Source organism: Fringilla coelebs (assembly GCF_963513975.1).
Source record: "Fringilla coelebs genome assembly, chromosome: 22".
NCBI classification, from domain to species: domain Eukaryota; kingdom Metazoa; phylum Chordata; class Aves; order Passeriformes; family Fringillidae; genus Fringilla; species Fringilla coelebs.
The window spans coordinates 3,332,241-3,351,154 of NC_140048.1; the positions used below are offsets into that span (position 1 = coordinate 3,332,241).

The 18,914-nt window shown below is 44.4% G+C and overlaps 1 protein-coding gene across 2 annotated transcripts in view; it reads left to right on the forward strand.

Annotated features, from left to right (window-relative positions):
* The window catches only part of TMCO4 (transmembrane and coiled-coil domains 4), a 38,015-nt gene that overhangs the window by 13,426 nt on the left and 5,675 nt on the right, over positions 1-18,914 (forward strand). The window contains exons 6-13 of one of the 2 annotated variants that reach the window (XM_084220182.1): positions 937-1,034; positions 1,551-1,694; positions 2,190-2,309; positions 3,611-3,775; positions 4,255-4,391; positions 5,845-5,929; positions 9,545-9,662; positions 12,497-12,614. In XM_084220182.1, coding sequence (XP_084076308.1) covers positions 937-1,034; positions 1,551-1,694; positions 2,190-2,309; positions 3,611-3,775; positions 4,255-4,391; positions 5,845-5,929; positions 9,545-9,662; positions 12,497-12,614 — 985 coding nt within the window. Of the gene's footprint in view, positions 1-936; positions 1,035-1,550; positions 1,695-2,189; positions 2,310-3,610; positions 3,776-4,254; positions 4,392-5,844; positions 5,930-9,544; positions 9,663-12,496; positions 12,615-12,661; positions 12,717-18,914 lie in introns of those variants that run through there. The other variant, XM_084220183.1, reaches the window with a different exon arrangement.

Genomic DNA, 18,914 nt, shown 5'->3' on the forward strand with positions numbered 1-18,914 from the left:
AGCTGCATATTGTTTGGGACTCGCGTAAAATTGTCTTAATCAAAATTACAGTGTGCTTAGGGGGTTCCAGGAAAGATTAAGCAATTATATGGATAATGAAAATCCAAAATTAGGCTAGGATTAACAGGGAAAATATCCAAGTTTGGAAGCAAGATAAATGTCACATTTCAAGGCCTGGATTAACTGCTGTGTAAACAGGCCAGAAGGAACCTTCCTCTTGAAACAACTTATTCCAGTATTCTCTGTTTCCCTCACTTTCCTCTGAAATGGAAACACTTCTTGTAAGAGAGAAAACAAAAACACTGGTGAGAAGTCAAAAGTAATGGCTAATAACTGGTATTTGTTCCTTTTTGGTTTATTTACCTCTTTCTGATAAGCTTGTTAAAATACAGCTTAAATGCACACTGGTGACTGTGTTTAATTCCTATTGTATTGTGATGTACAATTAGAAAGCAGCTTGTAGTAAAGAATGCTTTTGGAAAACAGTTTAATTGCATCTCTGTTTGTTAGCACAAATTACCCCTATTCCCTTTTATTTCAAACACTTTTCCCTGTTTCTTCTTAGATTTCTTGTGGTTTTTTAGGACACTTAGGCAGCATATAGTTAATGAAATGCTTTTGACTTTTTGTTTCTTTTATTTTTTTACAAGCTTCAGCCCTATTAGGAAGGGTTTTCTGAGTAAGTAATATCTGTTGGCTTTTGTCAGCAATTAAATTGTTTCAATTTAAATCTGTGGTCCATTTAATCTATTCAATGTAAATCTCTAAATCCATGCTCATAAATCTGAGTGTGCTGTCACAGTCCACACCTGCATGTTCCTTTTTACTGTTCCTGGGAGGGAAGTTACACTGGGGAGAATAAAAGCAGATTCTGATGCAGCATTGTTATCCATTGAGCTTTTCCCTTAGTTTTTGTACTTTTAACTCCCCCTACAGAACTGCAGAAGTCTCAAGAAAAAAGAAGGAAAGAAGGAAAAAGCTGAAGAGATACCTGCTGATCGGTCTGGCAACTGTTGGGGGTGGAACAGTGATTGGTGAGGCTGCCCTTGGCATTCTGGGGACACAGCACCAGGGACAGAGAGGGGTCTGACTCCCAGAAAAGTATTTTCAGCCCCACAAAAATAAACATGAAAGAGTTAGCTGGAAAAGTTATTCCAGTGTAGTTTCACTAGCTAGGGGAAGTATTAAACTGAGGTTGTCACCACTTAAAAATGTTTTCTCCTGCTTTGCTGTCATAAGAGAATCAGATCTTCAACTCTGAAATCAAAAGTGTGAGATTAGATCAATGTTTCCTGAGCAAACAGAGCACAGCTCACCCCAGATCACCACACAGTCTTCCTTTGACTTTGAAATTATTCTTCATTCATCTGAAGTCAGTCAAAGAATTTGGGCAGAGATTCAGGGCCTGGGGAGGGTCTCAGAAAGCCTCTTTATTGAACATGCAAAAAGCTCTTCCAGCAGCAGTAGCAGCACTCTCCCAGCACAGAGGAATGCCTGCCTGGGGTTTTTAAGGGATAATAGTTTGGTGATATCTCTTGCTGCATCCTCAGGTCTGACAGGAGGCCTGGCTGCCCCTCTGGTTGCTGCGGGAGCTGCCACAATCATCGGGAGTGCTGGAGCAGCTGCTTTAGGATCCACTGCTGGGATTGCTGTCATGGCATCCCTTTTTGGAGCAGCAGGAGCTGGTCTGACTGGTAAGAGAGTGACCACACCATTCTCAGCCACTGGGGCACAGGATCATGTCTGCAAACACAGTTAATGACCCCACTGAGCTCTCTGCAGAGTGAGGGAAGTGATTTGAGGTGCAGTCCATGAGATTTTTGTCTCAGTGCTGATTAAGGTACTGTGTAGCCCCTGGTGACCAAATGGGGAAAGAATATTTGGTGTGTGGTTAATGAAGGAAATGAAAAGTTCCTGCTTTGAGTTAGAAAGATGCTGCCATGGAGAAAAGCAGCTGTTACAGCAAAAAAACCCCTTCTGCTGGATTCCCTCAGATCACACAAGCTCAGAAAGATCATGTTGGCTCCTTACTAAGCTATACGTAATGCATGGGCTGATTGAGGGTTTTGGAAACGAAAAAAACCCTCTCCAGATTACCCAATTGATTTCTTAATGAACTCCTCCTGTTAGCAGAGGGTGTCCTTTCTCTGCCATCTCTGAGCTGTGTGTTTCTTCCTGGCTGTGTGTAGGATACAAAATGAAGAAACGTGTGGGAGCCATAGAAGAGTTTGAATTCCTCCCACTTACGGAAGGGAAGCAGCTCCACATCACCATAGCAATCACTGGATGGCTGTGCACTGGCAAATATGGTAAGAACATGATGAGAAGCTGAGAGGAGCTCCAAGAGCTGTGGCTGTGTCCTACTCCAGGCTGTTTGTGCTCACAAAGCACCGTGTCTGCCCCACATTTCCATGGCATGGTAACTGAACCATGTCAGTTTTCACCGTAAGATTTTGCAACTCAATCTGCAATCCCAGGTAAACAGAGGAAAAAAAAAGGGCATTATGTTGGTGGTGACAGCAGGACTGGGAGCAGCCATGGCAGGATTGTTTCTGATAGGAACTGTTGCATGGTTTTGCCAGAAAAGATCTGTCTGGAAGATAATTGCCAGCACTAGTACAAAGTGTCTCTGAGACCTTATGTTTATCCACCAGGAATTAACAGAAAATAGTGTGGTTTTACTCTCTCCATATCTGCCAGCTAATGAGGTTTATTGGCAAGAAAGTTCTGTCAAGTAAATCCTGTTAAGCACAGCACTCCGGAGGTGACTTACAGGGGAAAACTTGAAAGGTCTGTAGTGCTTTATTTGCCAGTGTAGCCTGTCATATAAAATATGTCACCTGTCTACTAATGTACTCAGCCTCAGCTGACTGAACAGCTGCCAGTTTATTGAGAAGCACCATAATTAACTCTGGATATCATTAATGCAGAAGGATGCCTCGCCCTGTCACTTGCCAGGCTGCAGCTTGCTGTCACAGGGAAGTTCTTCTCATTTTGCAGTGCTGTGCTTTGGCTTCTCTCTTCACTTGCCAGAGGTCCAAATCCTCAGAGCTGGAGGGCTCCCAGGCACAGTTAGAGAGGCAAGTGTGTTCCTCCAGGAACATTTTGTGTCTGTTTGCCCGTAAAAGGGAGTTACAGATGACACACATTCTTCTTCCATAACTAGCCATCAGCTAGAGTGTTTTAAAGAACAAAACTAGGCTTGTCATCCATTTTCCTCCTTACAGCAGTGTCTGTCTGTGTACACACTCCTTCAAACAGAGGGACTGAGGACAGGAGTTTTATGGAATTTGCCACCTTGTGGTTTTGGAGTTGCTAGTAGTTGCCAATCCATGTGTCCCCAAATAAGACAGACTAATGTGGGGATCTTGTGTCACTTTGATCAGCAGCTGCCTCAACCTGACCTGCATTGTTTGGGGAAGAAACAGGGTGGGAAGGCTTTTAATTAATTGAGATGACAGTTCTGCTCTGCCCTTCAGTGTTGATCTATCATTAATAGCATTGCTAGAATATTCCAGTGTCCTGCAGGTTCTGTTCTGATCTTCTGTTGGGCTCCTCTTGCCATTGTGTTCTCTCCAAACATGAATTCCATCTTTGCAACCTTTCCCAGGGAGCTTCACAGCCCCGTGGAGCAGCATGTTGCACTCGAGTGAGCAGTACTGCCTGGCCTGGGAATCCAAGTACTTGATGGAGCTTGGCAATGCCTTGGATTCCCTGCTGAATGGCTTTGTGAACATGATGGCTCAAGAAGCCCTAAAATTCACTGTCTTGTCAGGTAAGAAACTAAATCCTGTCAGATCTGCTTGAGTGGCTCTTGTGCAGTTTCAGTGTTAAAAGAGCTTTCCTAAAGAAGGAATGTTTTGGAGGAGGTAGTGCTGGCATTGCTCAGCAGAAGTGACCTGAGAACCTCCTTTACCACACCTGTAATTTAGCTGTGCTTTCCTGGACTGCTGAGCCACCATGTCATTGCATCACTCTGTTCAAGTTACAGCTGGAAACACCTTCCTTCACCTGTGGCTGTTCATTTCCCTCTATTATTACACATTTACTGCTCTACAGAAACGGCCCAACACGCAGGTTGCACGCACCCCCTGTGTGCCAGAACATCAGATTCTTTCTTATCTTTAGCCCAGCAAAGCATTTCTCAGCTATTAGGAAAGAGGAGCTGGAAATGACATAATTCTAGGCTTAGCTTTTAACTTCAGTGAACTCTCCTGCTTTAGATGTTTTCTAAGGAACCTCTGTGTGTTGCAGGGATTGTGACAGCCTTGACTTGGCCAGCATCACTCCTGACTGTTGCCAGTGTCATTGACAACCCCTGGGGAGTGTGTCTGCATCGCTCTGCTGAAGTGGGCAAACACCTTGCACACATCCTGCTCAGCAGACAGCAGGTAACTGGCCACAATTATCCAGGAGTAACAGCGGGAAGGGACTGCCCCAGGGAGGCGAAGTTTTATAGTCATCCTGGTTAAATTGTATCTTTCTAAGGGGACAAAAATTAATAAAATAAAAACACAGAGAGTGCTGCATGAAGATGACCTGCAGATATCTGGCTTACTGGGGAAAAGGAGGAGGTCCCAAGTGGATCAGAGGAATCCTGCTGAGATTTGTTCCATTTAAGCTAAAGCTTTTTTTAATGAAGAAGACATTCAGGTCATAAATGACCCATGGCTTAACCATGTCACAACACACCCAGGCCCACTCACCTAGTGGAAGTCAGAGAGCAGGAGGTGAGGATGGGTGAAAAGGAAAGGAGAATACAAAGTGTTAAAAATATTTATGGATCATCAAGAGGCGCCTGCAAAACTACCTGAGAGAAAAGCAGGTGGCAGCCAATGCCCAGTGAGCCGTGGCTTTGCCTGCAGAGAAAGGAATGGACTGGTACCTGACAGAAGTAACAGAAGTCTCTCTGGAAAGGCTTAAAAAAGACATTTCTGCCCCCCAAGAGCCTGTCATCATTTGCTGGGCCAAGACTGGTTTTTGCTGGCCATGTGTTTGTCTAATGCCAGTGACTGCTGACCATAGAGGAGCTCATGGTGAACCGTGGCCCCAGAGCCGTGTGTCCCAGCAAGGTGGAACAGCAGAGGAGGAACAACTTGATTTCTCATAAAAACCCATTCCTAGAAAATTCAATAAACTTTATTTCATACAAGCCCTTTCTTTTGCTATGGGGCATTTGGTCTTGTTAAGCATTTGCTGTTGTGAAAACACATTCCAGTGTGCTGGAGAGTCTAAAACTAGTTAATTAGATGTCTGGGGTGTCCATTGCACACCTGCTCCCTGGATATTACAAAGACCATTTTTCATTGATGTTGGGATTAGGCTCCCTTTAATCTTACAGAAAATCTTATTAGACTGTTCAAAATAAAAGCTTAAAGCTTAAAAGCCATCTTTTATAGCCGTTGCATGCTGCTGCTGTCACTCAGCCTGAAATCTGGAAGTGGTCAGTATTTTTGTATTACAGCTTCTTCTTCTGTATATTGAAACATTTCTAGGAAAATTTTGTTCCTTGAATAAGGTTTTCATTTGGAAATTTCAAACCAACAACAGCATCTGTTTTGGTTCTGTTTGAAACATCCCCTGTGTTGTAACTTCTGATCACTAGATTGTTTTCAGTTGATTTTCTGAAGATCAAAACATACAAAATACAAATATGTAGCATTCTCCATATTGAACTGGGCATAACTTTGAGGGAGACCCTTTTAAAACTGACCAAATTGCTCCACTATTTCAAAGGTGATGCACAAGCAAGTGCTCTGTGTCTCAGGCTCTCAGGGATCCCCAGCCTGATCTCTTTCCAGAGAAAACACCATTTGGTGGCATTTTTTTCCTCTCTTTTCTCAGGGCCAGAGACCTGTCACACTGATTGGCTTCAGCCTGGGTGCCAGAGTCATTTACTTCTGCCTGCAGGAAATGGCTCAGGAAAAAGGTAACATTCACCTTCTAACCATTTTTTCTTTTATTTTCCTTACTCCTGGTGGAGAAATTTTTCTTCCAAGAGGAAGAACACAGCTTGACTCTTTTAGGATAGGATGACAACAAAAAAAACCCCAAGGTTTAGATGCCTTCGGAGCCAAATTCTTCTGTCATTAACCCCAGTCCAGCAGAAAAAATCCACTGTCTTCATTTGAGAGGTTTCAGTGGGTCATTTTGGTCTGTGAACAACAACGTGACATTTGTGATCAGTCTGGAGCTGCCTGATCCCAGCAGAGGATGCTTTGCCTTTCTTGGGAGCTCTCTGCAGCTCTTGTATCTGATTCCCTGAGTCCTGCCTTCCATTTAAGTCTCTGAAATGCCACTGTCATCTGCTATTTTCATGGTAATTTTCCCCCAAAGTCAAGTATAAAACCATCTGCCAATTTATTACCCATTGTGGTTCTGTTTATTAATAGATTTCTATTTTTGATTTAGAAAAAAAAAAAACAGGAGTAAAATCATTATGATCAGTTGATGAAAATTGTGTCTTGGAGTTGAGTCAGCAGTGAGTATGTGCAGCCTGCCTTCCCCCCTCGTAGCAATTTAACTCATTAACCACTTACTTCACAATAAATCATAACTAGGGAATTCTATAAAGGAAAATGTCCAGTAAAGTCCAAGAAGGTGGGAACAGAGTCAAGTGAGGATGGAGAAGGTCAGGACTGACAGCTGTGTGCCAGAACTTCACTTCTGATTTTAAGATAAAAGTCTTCAAATACAGGAATTCTGTTCTCAAAATAAATATAATCAAATCCAGAATAATCCTTATGGAGTTACACTGGAGCCAGAACCCAGATCCTGATCTGGCCCTAGATCTACGCTTTTTGTGTCCTGAGAATGCCAAGGGCCGAGGTATTTCCAGGTTTTTATTTCAGTCTGCAGGCTCTGGAATGACACGAGCCCCTTAGGGAGGAAATCCTCAGGGGTCTGGAAGGTTGGCTGCCACTCCAAAGAAATCCAAGTATTGTGGTGATGTATCAGAACAGCTCCCACCATACACTGATTTTTCATTCCTTAATTGAATTCTGAAAGCTGAGCTGTTTGTGAGATGAAAAGCAGCATGTTTAGCACAGATTGCCAAGGCGTTCTCACAGGCACATTCCAGAGCAAGCCACAGAAGGAGCAGAGCTGGGACCTGGGACAGCTGAGACTGATTTGGGTTTGGACTTGGATGTCTCACACGAAAGGAACATACGGCCTCGTCATGCAGGGCTCTGCATCCAGATGGCACTGGCATTTCTGAGGACAAAGAGCTAATGATGGATTGGCCAGTGAAACACCATGGCAGGAACGCAGATTCTGTTCAAATGCTTCTCTGCAAAGCAATGGAACAGCCTTTGGATACTTCATCACGGATCACTTCGGGAGCCAGAGCTCAGTAGGTTTCCAGAAAATGCCATTATGGCAGGAGCTGGAGTGAATGAGCCATCAGAGACACGTTACTGCGTGGGAGGATCATTGCTCTGATTTCTTCATCGTGATTCCCATGCCTTTTAGTAAATACTTAGCAATTAGCAAACTAATGCAAATTGATAGTGGCTGTTACCACCAGAGACCAAACTTTGAAACCCAGCTGTGTGTGACAGGAGTGAGGTGTCACACACTGGGTGTTTGGTACTGATCACAGCTCGTGTGACCAGTATCCCACTGGGCTGTGATCCCTGCTCTGCTCAGTGTTGGGAATACTGCTGCCAGCTCTGCCCTGGAGCATCTGTACACAGCCAGAGCTGAATTCCAGTGCTGTCCTCCCTCCAGTCAGGACTGATGTGCTCAGGTGCTTTCCCTTTCCCAGGGAGTTGCACCCCTAGGGCACAGCAAAGCCCAGCTCCCAGAATTGGTTATGGTCTCCGGGACAGTTTCTTTCTTCCACACCTTTTCTGGAGAAATCATCTTAATCAGGTTTGAATTTTGGCCTCTCATTCTCACTCTGTTCTCACCTACTTGGACATGATTAGAAATTTTCCTTTATGAAACTCCTTATTCATTAGCCACTCCTATGAGGGTAAATGGTAATTAATTAATTTTTTCTCACTGCTTTCACAGACTTTATTGTTCTTCATCATCTAAAAGATTTACAAACTGTGAAAGAGATTTCATTTATCTTGAGCTTCAGCTGCTCTGCAGGCCAGTGATCTGTTCCCAGGTTTCTATCCTGTCAACATTCAAAGAAAATGAACGTTTTTCAGCCAAGGCTAAACATTTTTTTTTTTTTTTTGTTCTGAGCAAGCAATAAACTGGACAAAGGACTGGAGAAACAAAAGCTTCCAACACCTTGCACAAATATTCAGGATTCTGATGAATTAGCTGCTTGTTTATTCACTTGGCTCACACCACGGACATGGAATTTAGAACCTTGGTTGGGATGAGCTTCCCGCAAGACTCTGTGTTTCCTTTTCATTGCCCATAATTATGGGAACAGGGCTTTATTACTCACAGATTACACTCACAAAATTGAATTGCTCTTTGCTCTTTTTGATTGGTGCAAAAATTGCTCTGCAATAAGAAATAATTCCAGGAGAGCTCATTTGGATTTGTCAGGCACAGGATTTACACAATGGAGAAGGATGCAGGCACTGCAGGCAGCTCCAACCCCTTACTGCTGTCAGGGAAAGGAAGCAAAGTGATTTGCATTTGAAAAGTGCCCAGACAGAACCTCTCCCTCAAATGTTGAGTTCAGCTCAGGTCTGTGGAGCCTGGTCTCCCACAGGTGCTGAGTATGGATTTGGAATGTTCTGCTCCTGAGTCTTCCATTTAACTGCTGTGGCATCAGAGGCTTCATCTCTCTTTACAAAGATTTATGGAAGATACTGATATATTGTTCGGGAGTTTAGGAAAGTAGCAGGGCTGCCCAATATTTCTCATTCCATCATTATTCCTCCTGAAATTGCCCAGCTGCAGCTCTCTGATAAGTGAGGAAGATTTATTATGCTTAAAAGTCAACACTGCTGTTCAGAAAATCAGGCCCTGGACATTCAGGTTACAGCAGAAGAAAATCAAACCAGTTTGATAGATCTTCACTGGGTATTGGCAAGTGCCTCCATAGTTGCTACTTCCAAATCAATATTAACAATTTGGGATTTCCTCTTGCATGTTCAGGTCATGGTTTTCATAGAATCAGCTTTGGGAAGAGCTCCTCATGCTTCACATATGACAACATTTGCTCACTCTGTGAGATCTCAGACCCCTTCACCTGTTTCGAAGCTCTGTGCCAACCCACAGAAGTGAGTCTGCAGAAAGACCTTTCCAGGGGTTTCCAGGCCTTTCCAGAGGTTTGCTGCTTGAACAGCACCTTTCTGGGCAGAGGCCAGGCCACTTCTCCCTCCCAGAGCTTGGTCCCTTGCACTGTCTGAGGATCTCAGTTTTTCACATTTACTAATTCCAGGTGAACTGTGGACACTTAAGATGTATGAAAAGTTTTATTTATGATCCTCCTTTCTATTGTCTCTATCTTTCAAACTGAAGCCACCTAAATTATGATTTTTGTGTAGTGCACATCTGAACACACTTCACATAAGAATATTTTCTGATCCATCTTCTAAATCTGAACTGTTCTGCTTCACCTTGACAGACTCACAAGGGATCATTGAAGACGTTGTCTTACTGGGAGCTCCAGTGGAAGGAGAAGCCAAGCACTGGAGAGCTCTCACCAGAGTGGTGTCAGGCAGGATCATAAATGGCTTCTGCAGGTCAGTGTGAGCTCAGAGCCCAGCCTTGTTAGCCTGGACATGGTTTGGGGCATTTATCCTTTTAAAGTACTTTGTGAGAGCTGGTGAGGACATTGATTGAGCAGTGCCAGGGCCTCGTCCCTCTGCCTCAGATCCATTTGAGATGGCAGCTTCAGGAGGCACCTGGAGGCTGTGTGCCAGAACTCTTGGCTCTTTGTGCCACTGGAAGCCCATGTTCATAGAGGAACAGTGTTCTACCACTCACAGCCTAAAGCAGCTGGGCCAGTGTGTTTGTGTGTGTAATCTGATGTATTCTGAAGGCCCTTTAAATCTCAGCATTGTGTGAAGGACTATAAATACAGCAGTTAAGTTTGCTGACTTAAAGAATGGGAATTAGAATCTATAAAAGGTTTAAGATGTAGTTCACTTGTGGCTGCTTATGGGGAAAAATATGTGAAAATCACAATGGAAGGGAAGGAGTTCAAGCAAACTGAAGGGTTTTATATCTGGAGTGGGTTTCTGGTCAAGATAGTCCACATGAACAAGATATTTAACTTGCAAAGGAAGAATAACTGGAATAGCTGTAGCAAATTTAGTAAGCATATAAAAGAATACAAAGATTGCCTTCAAAACAAATACCAGCCCTTTAAAACCACATTGAAAAACATTTTAGAAATAAAAGCAGACAACTGTTGTGCAGAGTTATGGGAGCTGCTGGGTGAGAAGAGGGAGGACTGAAACAGCTGAAGCAATCTCAGAAAAGCTATTAAATAGTCAAGTGACAGCTTCAAACCTAATGACTGTGTCTTGGAAGATAATTGTGGCAGGAACTCTGCTTACCAGCACAATTAGATAAGGGGAAATTAAAACCAAGGAATAAGCGGGGAAGACTAAGAACATGGGGAAATAAGTTGAGAAATAACCAGGCAAGAAAATTAGCAAAGAATCTTCAAGTCAAGACAGTTTATAAAGCAGTGAGCCCTTGGGTCAAGGACAGGTGAAAATGCTGCTGGTGTTTTCCATGCATGCATCCATATGGATGCCTACACAGGTACATGGAAGGTGGGGAAGTACTGTGTTACTGTGATGTTAACAGAGTGGTTTAATTTAGAAAGAATAATTAAATAAATTAATTAAAAGTATTCAAGGTTAAAACAACAAATTATCAATCCTATCTCTCAGCTAGGCTGGGAATTGTTGCTTTTGTCCTCTTTGGATCCCAGGATTTTCAGGGATGCCAGATGTAAACACCACTTGCAGTGTTTCTTCCTTTGCCATTAGGAAAAGCTGCCTCCCTGGGAGTGCTCTGAGTTCCTCCAACAGGCCACAAATCATAGAAATCATTGCATATAACTGAGTTTACCAGAAAATATTGTTTCTGTCTATGTTCTAGAAAAAGAAATTTCACTGTATCACTGCTCAGTGTATCCATTTCTTATAACACACACAGACACACAAAAAAGATCTTGTTACAGTTTCTAAGACTGCCTGTGCTGTTGGAATAAAACACAGTGTGTGTGTGTGTGTGTCCAGAGGGTTATTCAGACAACATGAGGGGCAGCTAGAGGAGGGAATTGAGAGATTTGGGGAATTTCTGTGAGGATTGAGGTAGAGAGAAAGATTGTACTAACATTTTGTGGTAAGGCCTCACCTGATTCTGATTTCTCTGGTCTCTTGCTTGCACAAAGGGTGGCCTCATTCTGTCACTTCAGGAGTAACTCTATTTAGGTCACTGAATAAAATTCCTGTGAGATCAGATTTGAGCCCAGTTGTTGAGCTTCAGTCCTTGTTCTCCTTTGGCTTTGGAAGATGAGGGGACAGGGTGAGTGAGAGCCCTGTCAGCTCTTGGAGCTGTCCCCTCCCACTTAAACAGCAGGGCTGCAAATTCCCAGTGGGAAACCTCACCAAATCAGCTGTACTGGCCCAGCTTTTGAAAGAACCTACACTGAGCAGTGTGAATGTGTTGTAAAGGCTTTGCAGGGCTCTGCATAGACTTACAACTCCTAATGTGGATTATTTGGGAGTAGCCAGGAATGGGCACCTTTTCCAGGAGCATTTTACCTGCTGCCATCACAGAGCACAAATCTCACTCACGTCCCACTTAAATCTGCTCTGTAGAGTACAGTGGCATTTTGGTACCCATTTTTATGCTGTTTCTCAGCTCAGAAGAGTTTTGTATTTCCTTCTCTCCTCATGCTACAGTCTACCCTGAAACTGTCACAGTGACTTATGGCACTGCTTTAGAGTGGGAACAAACCCTTCCTAGTTCTGTCACAGAAGCCATGTATTTCTACAGTACCTATAAATCAGGAGCACTCCCAGGAGCTTCACAGACAATATTTATGTCACAATATCAGTGTTATAGGTCTCATCACTTTTACAGCTTTATGACCTGGAGAACCTATCAGTACATTAAAAAGATGAAATATGTCCATGTGCAAACCCTGAACAAACATAGAAATAAACAGAAGGGTCAGATTTTTAAACTCACTGCAGGTAAAAACACAACAGCCATGGATCAGGATTCAGTTCAGACTTTCCCAGGAATCTGCCCTGAATCCTGGTGTGATTGCTACATCACACAGACCTGCAGCAGGTCTTGGTGCAGACATCACTGTGCTTCCCAGCACTTCCACTCTCCTCATAGTCTGAGAAGTAACACACTGGAAGTGTTCCAGGTCAGCTTGGACAGGGCTTGGAGCAACCTGATCTAGTGGAAGGTGCCCCTGCCCATGGTAGGGGGTGGAACAGGATAAGCTTTAAGGTCCCTTCCAACTCAAACTGGTTTGGAATTCTTTGATTCCACATGGCATTGGGAGGGCAACAAGATTATTCTCTCTCTTCTCTGCTTCCAGGGGGGACTGGCTGCTGAGCTTTGTTTACAGAACCTCCTCTGTCCAGCTCAACGTTGCAGGCCTCCAGCCAGTTGACCTGGACGACAGGAGGATGGTGAACATGGACCTTTCATCTGTGGTAGGTTCTCATATTCTCATTTTTTCTCCATCATTCTTTGCCTGCAGCACTGTAACCCGACACTGACTGCGCTGGGGAAGCTGGAGACTGAAGAGAGCCCCTCTAGGTACATTGTCCCTCTTTCCTGTCTTTGAGAGAACTCTTATCCACACTTCCCTCTGGATTTTGTTGCCCCAGCTAGCACTCAACACTGAGCTAAACAATGAGAATCTGCCTCTCCTGTTGGATATGTTTGGAGTTTTTTGGTTCTGACATATCTCATAGTGGAGATAGAAAATGTGTCACTCCTGAAGAAAGGCCTTGCTGTCAGAGAATCATGGAATGGTTTGGGTTGGAAAGAGCTGAGTGCCAGGCCCTGTGAGTGTGGATCCCGGGGAGGTGGGATCAGCGCCTGGAAAACGTGGATCTCAAACACGCGCCCGCACGGCAGGTGCAACCTGCTATCTTATCTTGGTGGAGCCTTCCACAGTGCTCAGGTTCAGCCAGGGACAGGCTCCTGGCCCTTGTACCTTGGTCCCCAGGGCTGCAGGAGCCGGAACCAGTTTGGAATTACAGAAGCTCTGTGGTAGCAACGGTTGGTTTCCAGGTCCTGCTGCCTTTTCGGAGTGTGTGTCTCCAGGAAACAGGGAGAGATTCACTGGTATATCTGGGAAACATTTAGCTTCCTCAAAGCTGTCTGGTATCATTAGTGATAAGCCACTGTTAGAACATCTGGCAATATATTAAAGCAATATTCATCTCAATTGTCTTAAACTCATCACCACGTTGTTGTCTCTTCCACAGAAGAAGTGAGCTCTTCCACAGAAAACTAGGCAGAACTTATCTTGTGTACCCATATCCACAGAAATCTTGGACATGCCATTGTGTTTTTTCCACATCTTAATGTTGTAATTTATTGTTTGCTCTCTGCAAACTGGAAGATGCCCAACACAAAGCTCAGGATACTTCCATGGTCAGCTCTTCTTCCAAAACGTCCCCACAAGCTGGCAGGGACCATCAGTGCTGCTCTGGAGCTGAAGGCACTTTGAAGAGCTTGTAGATTTTTTGGAGCACCAGCTTGCTAAGCCTATAAATACCCAACTGTTCTCAGCTCATTTCATTCATGATAACTGAGCTCTGCACAGCCCTTGGCAGCACACACAGGGCTCGGTGCTGAGCAGAGAGAGCAGAGCCTTGGAGGAACAAAACAGGGGCTTCCCAGGAGGAGGGGGTTTAGTGGAGGCTTTTAAACATGGCCCATGCATCTTTGCATTTCTCTGGGTTGTCAGCATTTCCACACTCCCACATCCATTTTCACACCATCCCAGAGCTGCCAGTATTCATTTGCTCTCTGACATCTGTTGCTGGCATGAAAATGGCCCAAGATGCCAAGTGGTGGCACGAGGGTGGCATTTCCTGTCAGTCAGTCCATGAGACCCCTCTCTTTTTGAGTGCTCTTCAGAGACCCTCCTTCTCATGACCCTCTGCCTCCTGAAGCATGAAACCCCCGGAGCCCTGCACACTTTATCCTGCCTGGATCACAGCAGCTTCTCCACCCCCCTCAGAGGAGCAGGATTTACATTTCAGCTGAATGAATAAGGTTTGCAGAGCTGCTCTCTGCTCATCTCCCAGGGCTGTGTGTCTGCATCCTGGCTGCCTGCTGCCAGCAGTCAGTCCCAGTGCTGCTCTCCTTCAGAAGGAATTGACACTTCCTTCATCTCACTGCAAAGCTTTGGGGAGGAAAAATGTATGTTAAGTAGGTGTCATTGCCTTGATCAATTTTCCAGACCATGGGAAGAAATACAGTGTATTCTGGTGAACATTTTAGAAATAAAAGGAGCAAGAATGGGGAAGGAAATATCCGGGGGCAATATTTTTTAAAGTGGCAAGAAAGCAAAGATGGATTTTGCTGCAAGTACAGTGCAGTAGCATAACAGAAAAATACAAAGTGATATTTAGAGATATATAGAGACACAGGTATTTTCTTTATGGAGACCAGCTCCACCCCTGCAGCTGCCCTTGCTGGAGGTTCCTGTGAGTGTCCTGCCAGGAGAAGGACAAGCTGTGATAGAAGAATAAAGTATAGCTGATGCAAAGGTGCTCAACATGAAAATATTACGAAGGCACCATCAGTATTTTTGGCATCTCCTGGTCCATCCATAATGAAAACTGGTCTGTATCCAACCAGCTTGGTTCTCTTTGCTGTAGCACCAGAATCCTCAAAAGAATGGAGGATTAGGAGCCCTCAGTATAAACAGCAATTCACCTCCAAGGCCTCCATCTCACGTCTCTCTCAATTAGTGGGATTTTATCTGACTGTCAGTAAAAAAGCAGAGAGAAAAATATCCTCCCACTCAGCAAATGCAGTTATAAAATCCTTCCTTATGGTTACAAAGGGGCTGATTTATTCTGTGGATTTATTTGACAGCACCTGTTAGAGACCAAGGAAGTTGTGAAACTGCAGGGGATTATCCTGATTGCTGTTTGTTCCCAGGGCAGTTTGTTCAGTGCAATCTAAATTAATATTTGAATATCGCAGAACTGCTCAAGGAGCACCTTCAGGGAGGCTCAGGAGTCAGCAACAAGTCAGGAATGGGCAGTTTCACAGCAGCAGCAGTTAGGGATGAACTTGCAGGTTTAGAGGCAGGGAGAATGCATGGCTGGAAGTCCAGGGGAGAGCAGGGATGGATCTTAGAATTGTGGGATTGGTGAGGGGGGAAAAGCTCTCAAGAGACCATTGAGGCCAGTTGTTCCCCCAGCACTGCCAAGGCCACCACTAACCCATGTCCCCAAGTGCTACATCCACATAGCTTTTAAATCCCTCCAAGGAAGGGAATGCCATCCCTGCCCTGTGCCAGGGCTGAACAGCCCTTTCCAAGGAGAAATTTTCCCTAATATCCTATCTAAATGTCCTCTGGCACAGATGGAGGCTGTTTCCTCTTGTCCTCTCACTTGTCACCTGGGAGAAGAGGCCAACCCCCCACCTGGATCCTCCCTTCTGTCAGCTCTCAGAAAAGGGACCAAAATTCCCATGATGAGGGAAGACAGATTCAAGGCAGTCAGGTACATCAATACCACAAGCAGATGGAAAGGCTGAATGTTGTGAAATCCAATTGATTTGGTACTTCTGTGAGTCAGGCTTTTTTTCTCCAAACACATTAAATTGTGGTTTTTCCCACTGTATTCCAAGACTTGCAGCAAAGAATTAATTGTGGTTACAAAATGTGGATTAATTAAGAACCCTGGGGAGTTGGAAATGCAAAGAAAGGTTGCCAGTGTGTCATTGCTCCTTTGTTTCACTTGTTCCCAGTGAGCAGTGCCACCTCCCCAAGGGCAGGATCAGAGGAACAAGAGCTGGGAGCAGAACTCAGCCTCAGGCAGCTGCCTGGAGGAGCTGGGAGAGCCCCTCTCCCCTCAGGGCAACATGTAGGGCCTTGTGGAAACAATTCCATCTGTCTGTTAGGCTGTGAGGTCACAGGGACGGCTTCCACAGCCCTGGAATAATCAGTGGCTTCATCTTCTGTGCTCCTCGATGCTGTTGATTTGGGAGCTCCAAGAATCCCACATTAAATACATATTCAATATGTTTTTCCCTTTGGGACACAAGTAGAAGGTGCTGGCAGTGTCACTGTGTTAGAACAGAGGAAGAAACTGAAAAAGCTTTTCCAAAAGAAAAGTGCAAAGGAGGCCAGGAATAACTTGCAGTTTGTTTTTGCTTTGTGGCTGACAAGCCTCAAAGGCTGATGTCCCTCCTCGCTGTGGCACACATGGACTGCTGGATGTGCTTTGAGGCAGCCTGGGGATGCTCAGCTCCTTCTAAAGGCAGAGACAACCATTTTACAGGACTCATATTTCATAAGGTTGGTGCCCAAATTTCCAAATTCCCGCAACTGGGAACAAGCAGAGATTTCCTGCAGATCGACACAAGCACAATTTCCTGCAGATCTACAGGAGGGATTTTCCCATTCTCCCTTGGTGCCTGGAACACATGGGATCCTTCCACAGGGGATTTCCACATTATCTGTGCAGTGTGTAGAGTGTTCACAGCCCCCAGCTACCTTGGGCAGGGCTGAATTCCTGGGACTGCAGCTTCTCCTTCAGCTCCAGAAGAGCTGAGGGGACCAGTGCCACGTTTGAGTTACTCACAGGTGGTCTGTACTTCCATCAAAGGCAGTTCAACAGAGGAAATTCAATGTTCCTGAGCAGAGCCAGCAAAGCTGTGATGCCAGCACATCTTTCTTCCGTGGAACATAACAACTGGCATCACAAATCACCTTTGACAGATTTTTTGTTCCTCCTTAGAGCACTTTGCATGTGGAAATGAGACAGTTCCTGCAAGTGCAAGCCCTGCACCCCCTATTCTTTCCTGGTTGCAGTGGGCAGGTCTGTAGCTGTTGGCTTTGCAAGCAGCTTTCCCCATCCCAGCCCTTCATGGAGCAAAGCAGTGGCAGTTTTCCCAAAGTACTGTTCAGCTGGATTCTTCAGGAATGGCCACACAGAGCCCAGGCAGGTGAATTAAGGATAGAAAATTCAGCTTTTAATTTCCTGTCTTCTGCTGGAACACGAACACTGATTCTGTGTTATTTCTCTGCTCCCTTTGAGATCCCATTCTGACCTTCTCAGCTAACATGGAAACAAAATCCCAGTGCAACAGCCAATTAAAAGTGCTAATCAGGGGGAAGGCTGACTTTGCTGACACCTTGTGCACATCATGTGTTTGAGATGCTGCAATTAGAGCAGCTGAATTATTGATAGGAGCTGAATGTCACTGAAATACCACGAAGGTGTCACTGCCCTGGTGACACTGGGGGAAGGGGACGGCTTAAACCTCCTGCAAATCCCCATGAGGTGGATTTTTAAGATAACATATTGCTGAGGAGAGACATGGCACTGCTCCACAGCTCTTGGAATTTTCCAAATGCCCAAGACTTCTTGCCCAGATACATTATTGCCATCAGCTCATGAGGGATGAGTCAGAACAGGTCATTGTCCCCAAAATCAGCAAAAATTCCTTTAGTTAATCTCAAGTGACCTTGTTTTGTTGGGTTGGGCTGAGAACCTGGTTTGAAAGCAGCAGAGATGGTAATGTTTGAGCTGCCAAATCTTGTGTATTCCTGGAGCAAGATGGGGAGAGAAAGGGTGACAGCTCCTTTGTATGTTGCAGGAGTTACTCTCTGCTTCAGGCTGGTCCTGATGCATCCCTCTGGTTATGGACACCAAACCTCATCTCAATGTTCTTGTGTGGAATCCTGAAGAATTTTCCATAATCCTGGAGTGATTAATATGTCCAGTATTTTGGGTCAGTAGTGGCCTGCTGTGGTTTCTATGGCAGACACTGGATCCCCAAAGCTCTTTCTAGGAACACTCCAATTCAGTGTATCCATCCAGTCTTTATTTTTGGGATCTTTTGTCCTCCATGGCCCAAGACATTATGTCCAAATATTTCCCAGTGATAATTATATGCACAGGTCTTAAAAACACTCCTTAAACCATTGAATTTAAATAATTTCCACTTGGATTAGCACCAAAAAATGAGTATTTAATTGTAGCTACCTTATAAACGAGTGACAGTCATTGGGGAGAGCATCAACAAAAAACAGTCAACAGCAGCTCCACAAACAGCTGAAAAATCAATGGAAGAGCTGTTTCCTTCAGGGGCATGGCTTGGAGTGCATTACTGGCAACAGAGGGACATTTGTGAAGGCACATTTCCCTTGAAACTCTTTCAAGGACTCTTACTAATTCAGAATATTCATTCCCAATATTGTGCTGCCTGGTGCCACTAATAAACAGCTGCTCTCCATTTGTTCCTTAGGCCTTCAGAACTTGATTCCTCCATTTGCTTCCTGGGTTTTCTTGTTATATTCTGTATTTTACTCTTCTCCATCTTCCTCTTGGAATTGCTGAAGGTAAATTGAGCATAAAGCTGGCAGAGATTTTCAGCAATGGATGAATCCAGCAAAAGCCAGTGATTATTCAGAATTTTCAACATTGATCACAAGGCATATCAAAGTTTGATGGAAAAAACTCTTGCCTTGGTGTAGAATTGCCTGGGGGTGTCTGAGGGGAACATCCCTCAATTATCACCCCAGAAGTGATAATGACTGGATCAATCTGTTGTGGCTGAAAAATGATTGCAGGGAAAAATTACAGTCTGGCTCAAAAAATATCACTGCAATGAAAGGAGAACTTTTACCAGTCAAGTGAGTTTTGAAATGAGAAGAAAAATAAGAATTAAGTGTCTTATTCTGTCCACAAGGACTGTGATTGTACAGAGGGATGATGTGAAAGCAAAGCCTCTGAGCCTCAGCAGAATAAGTC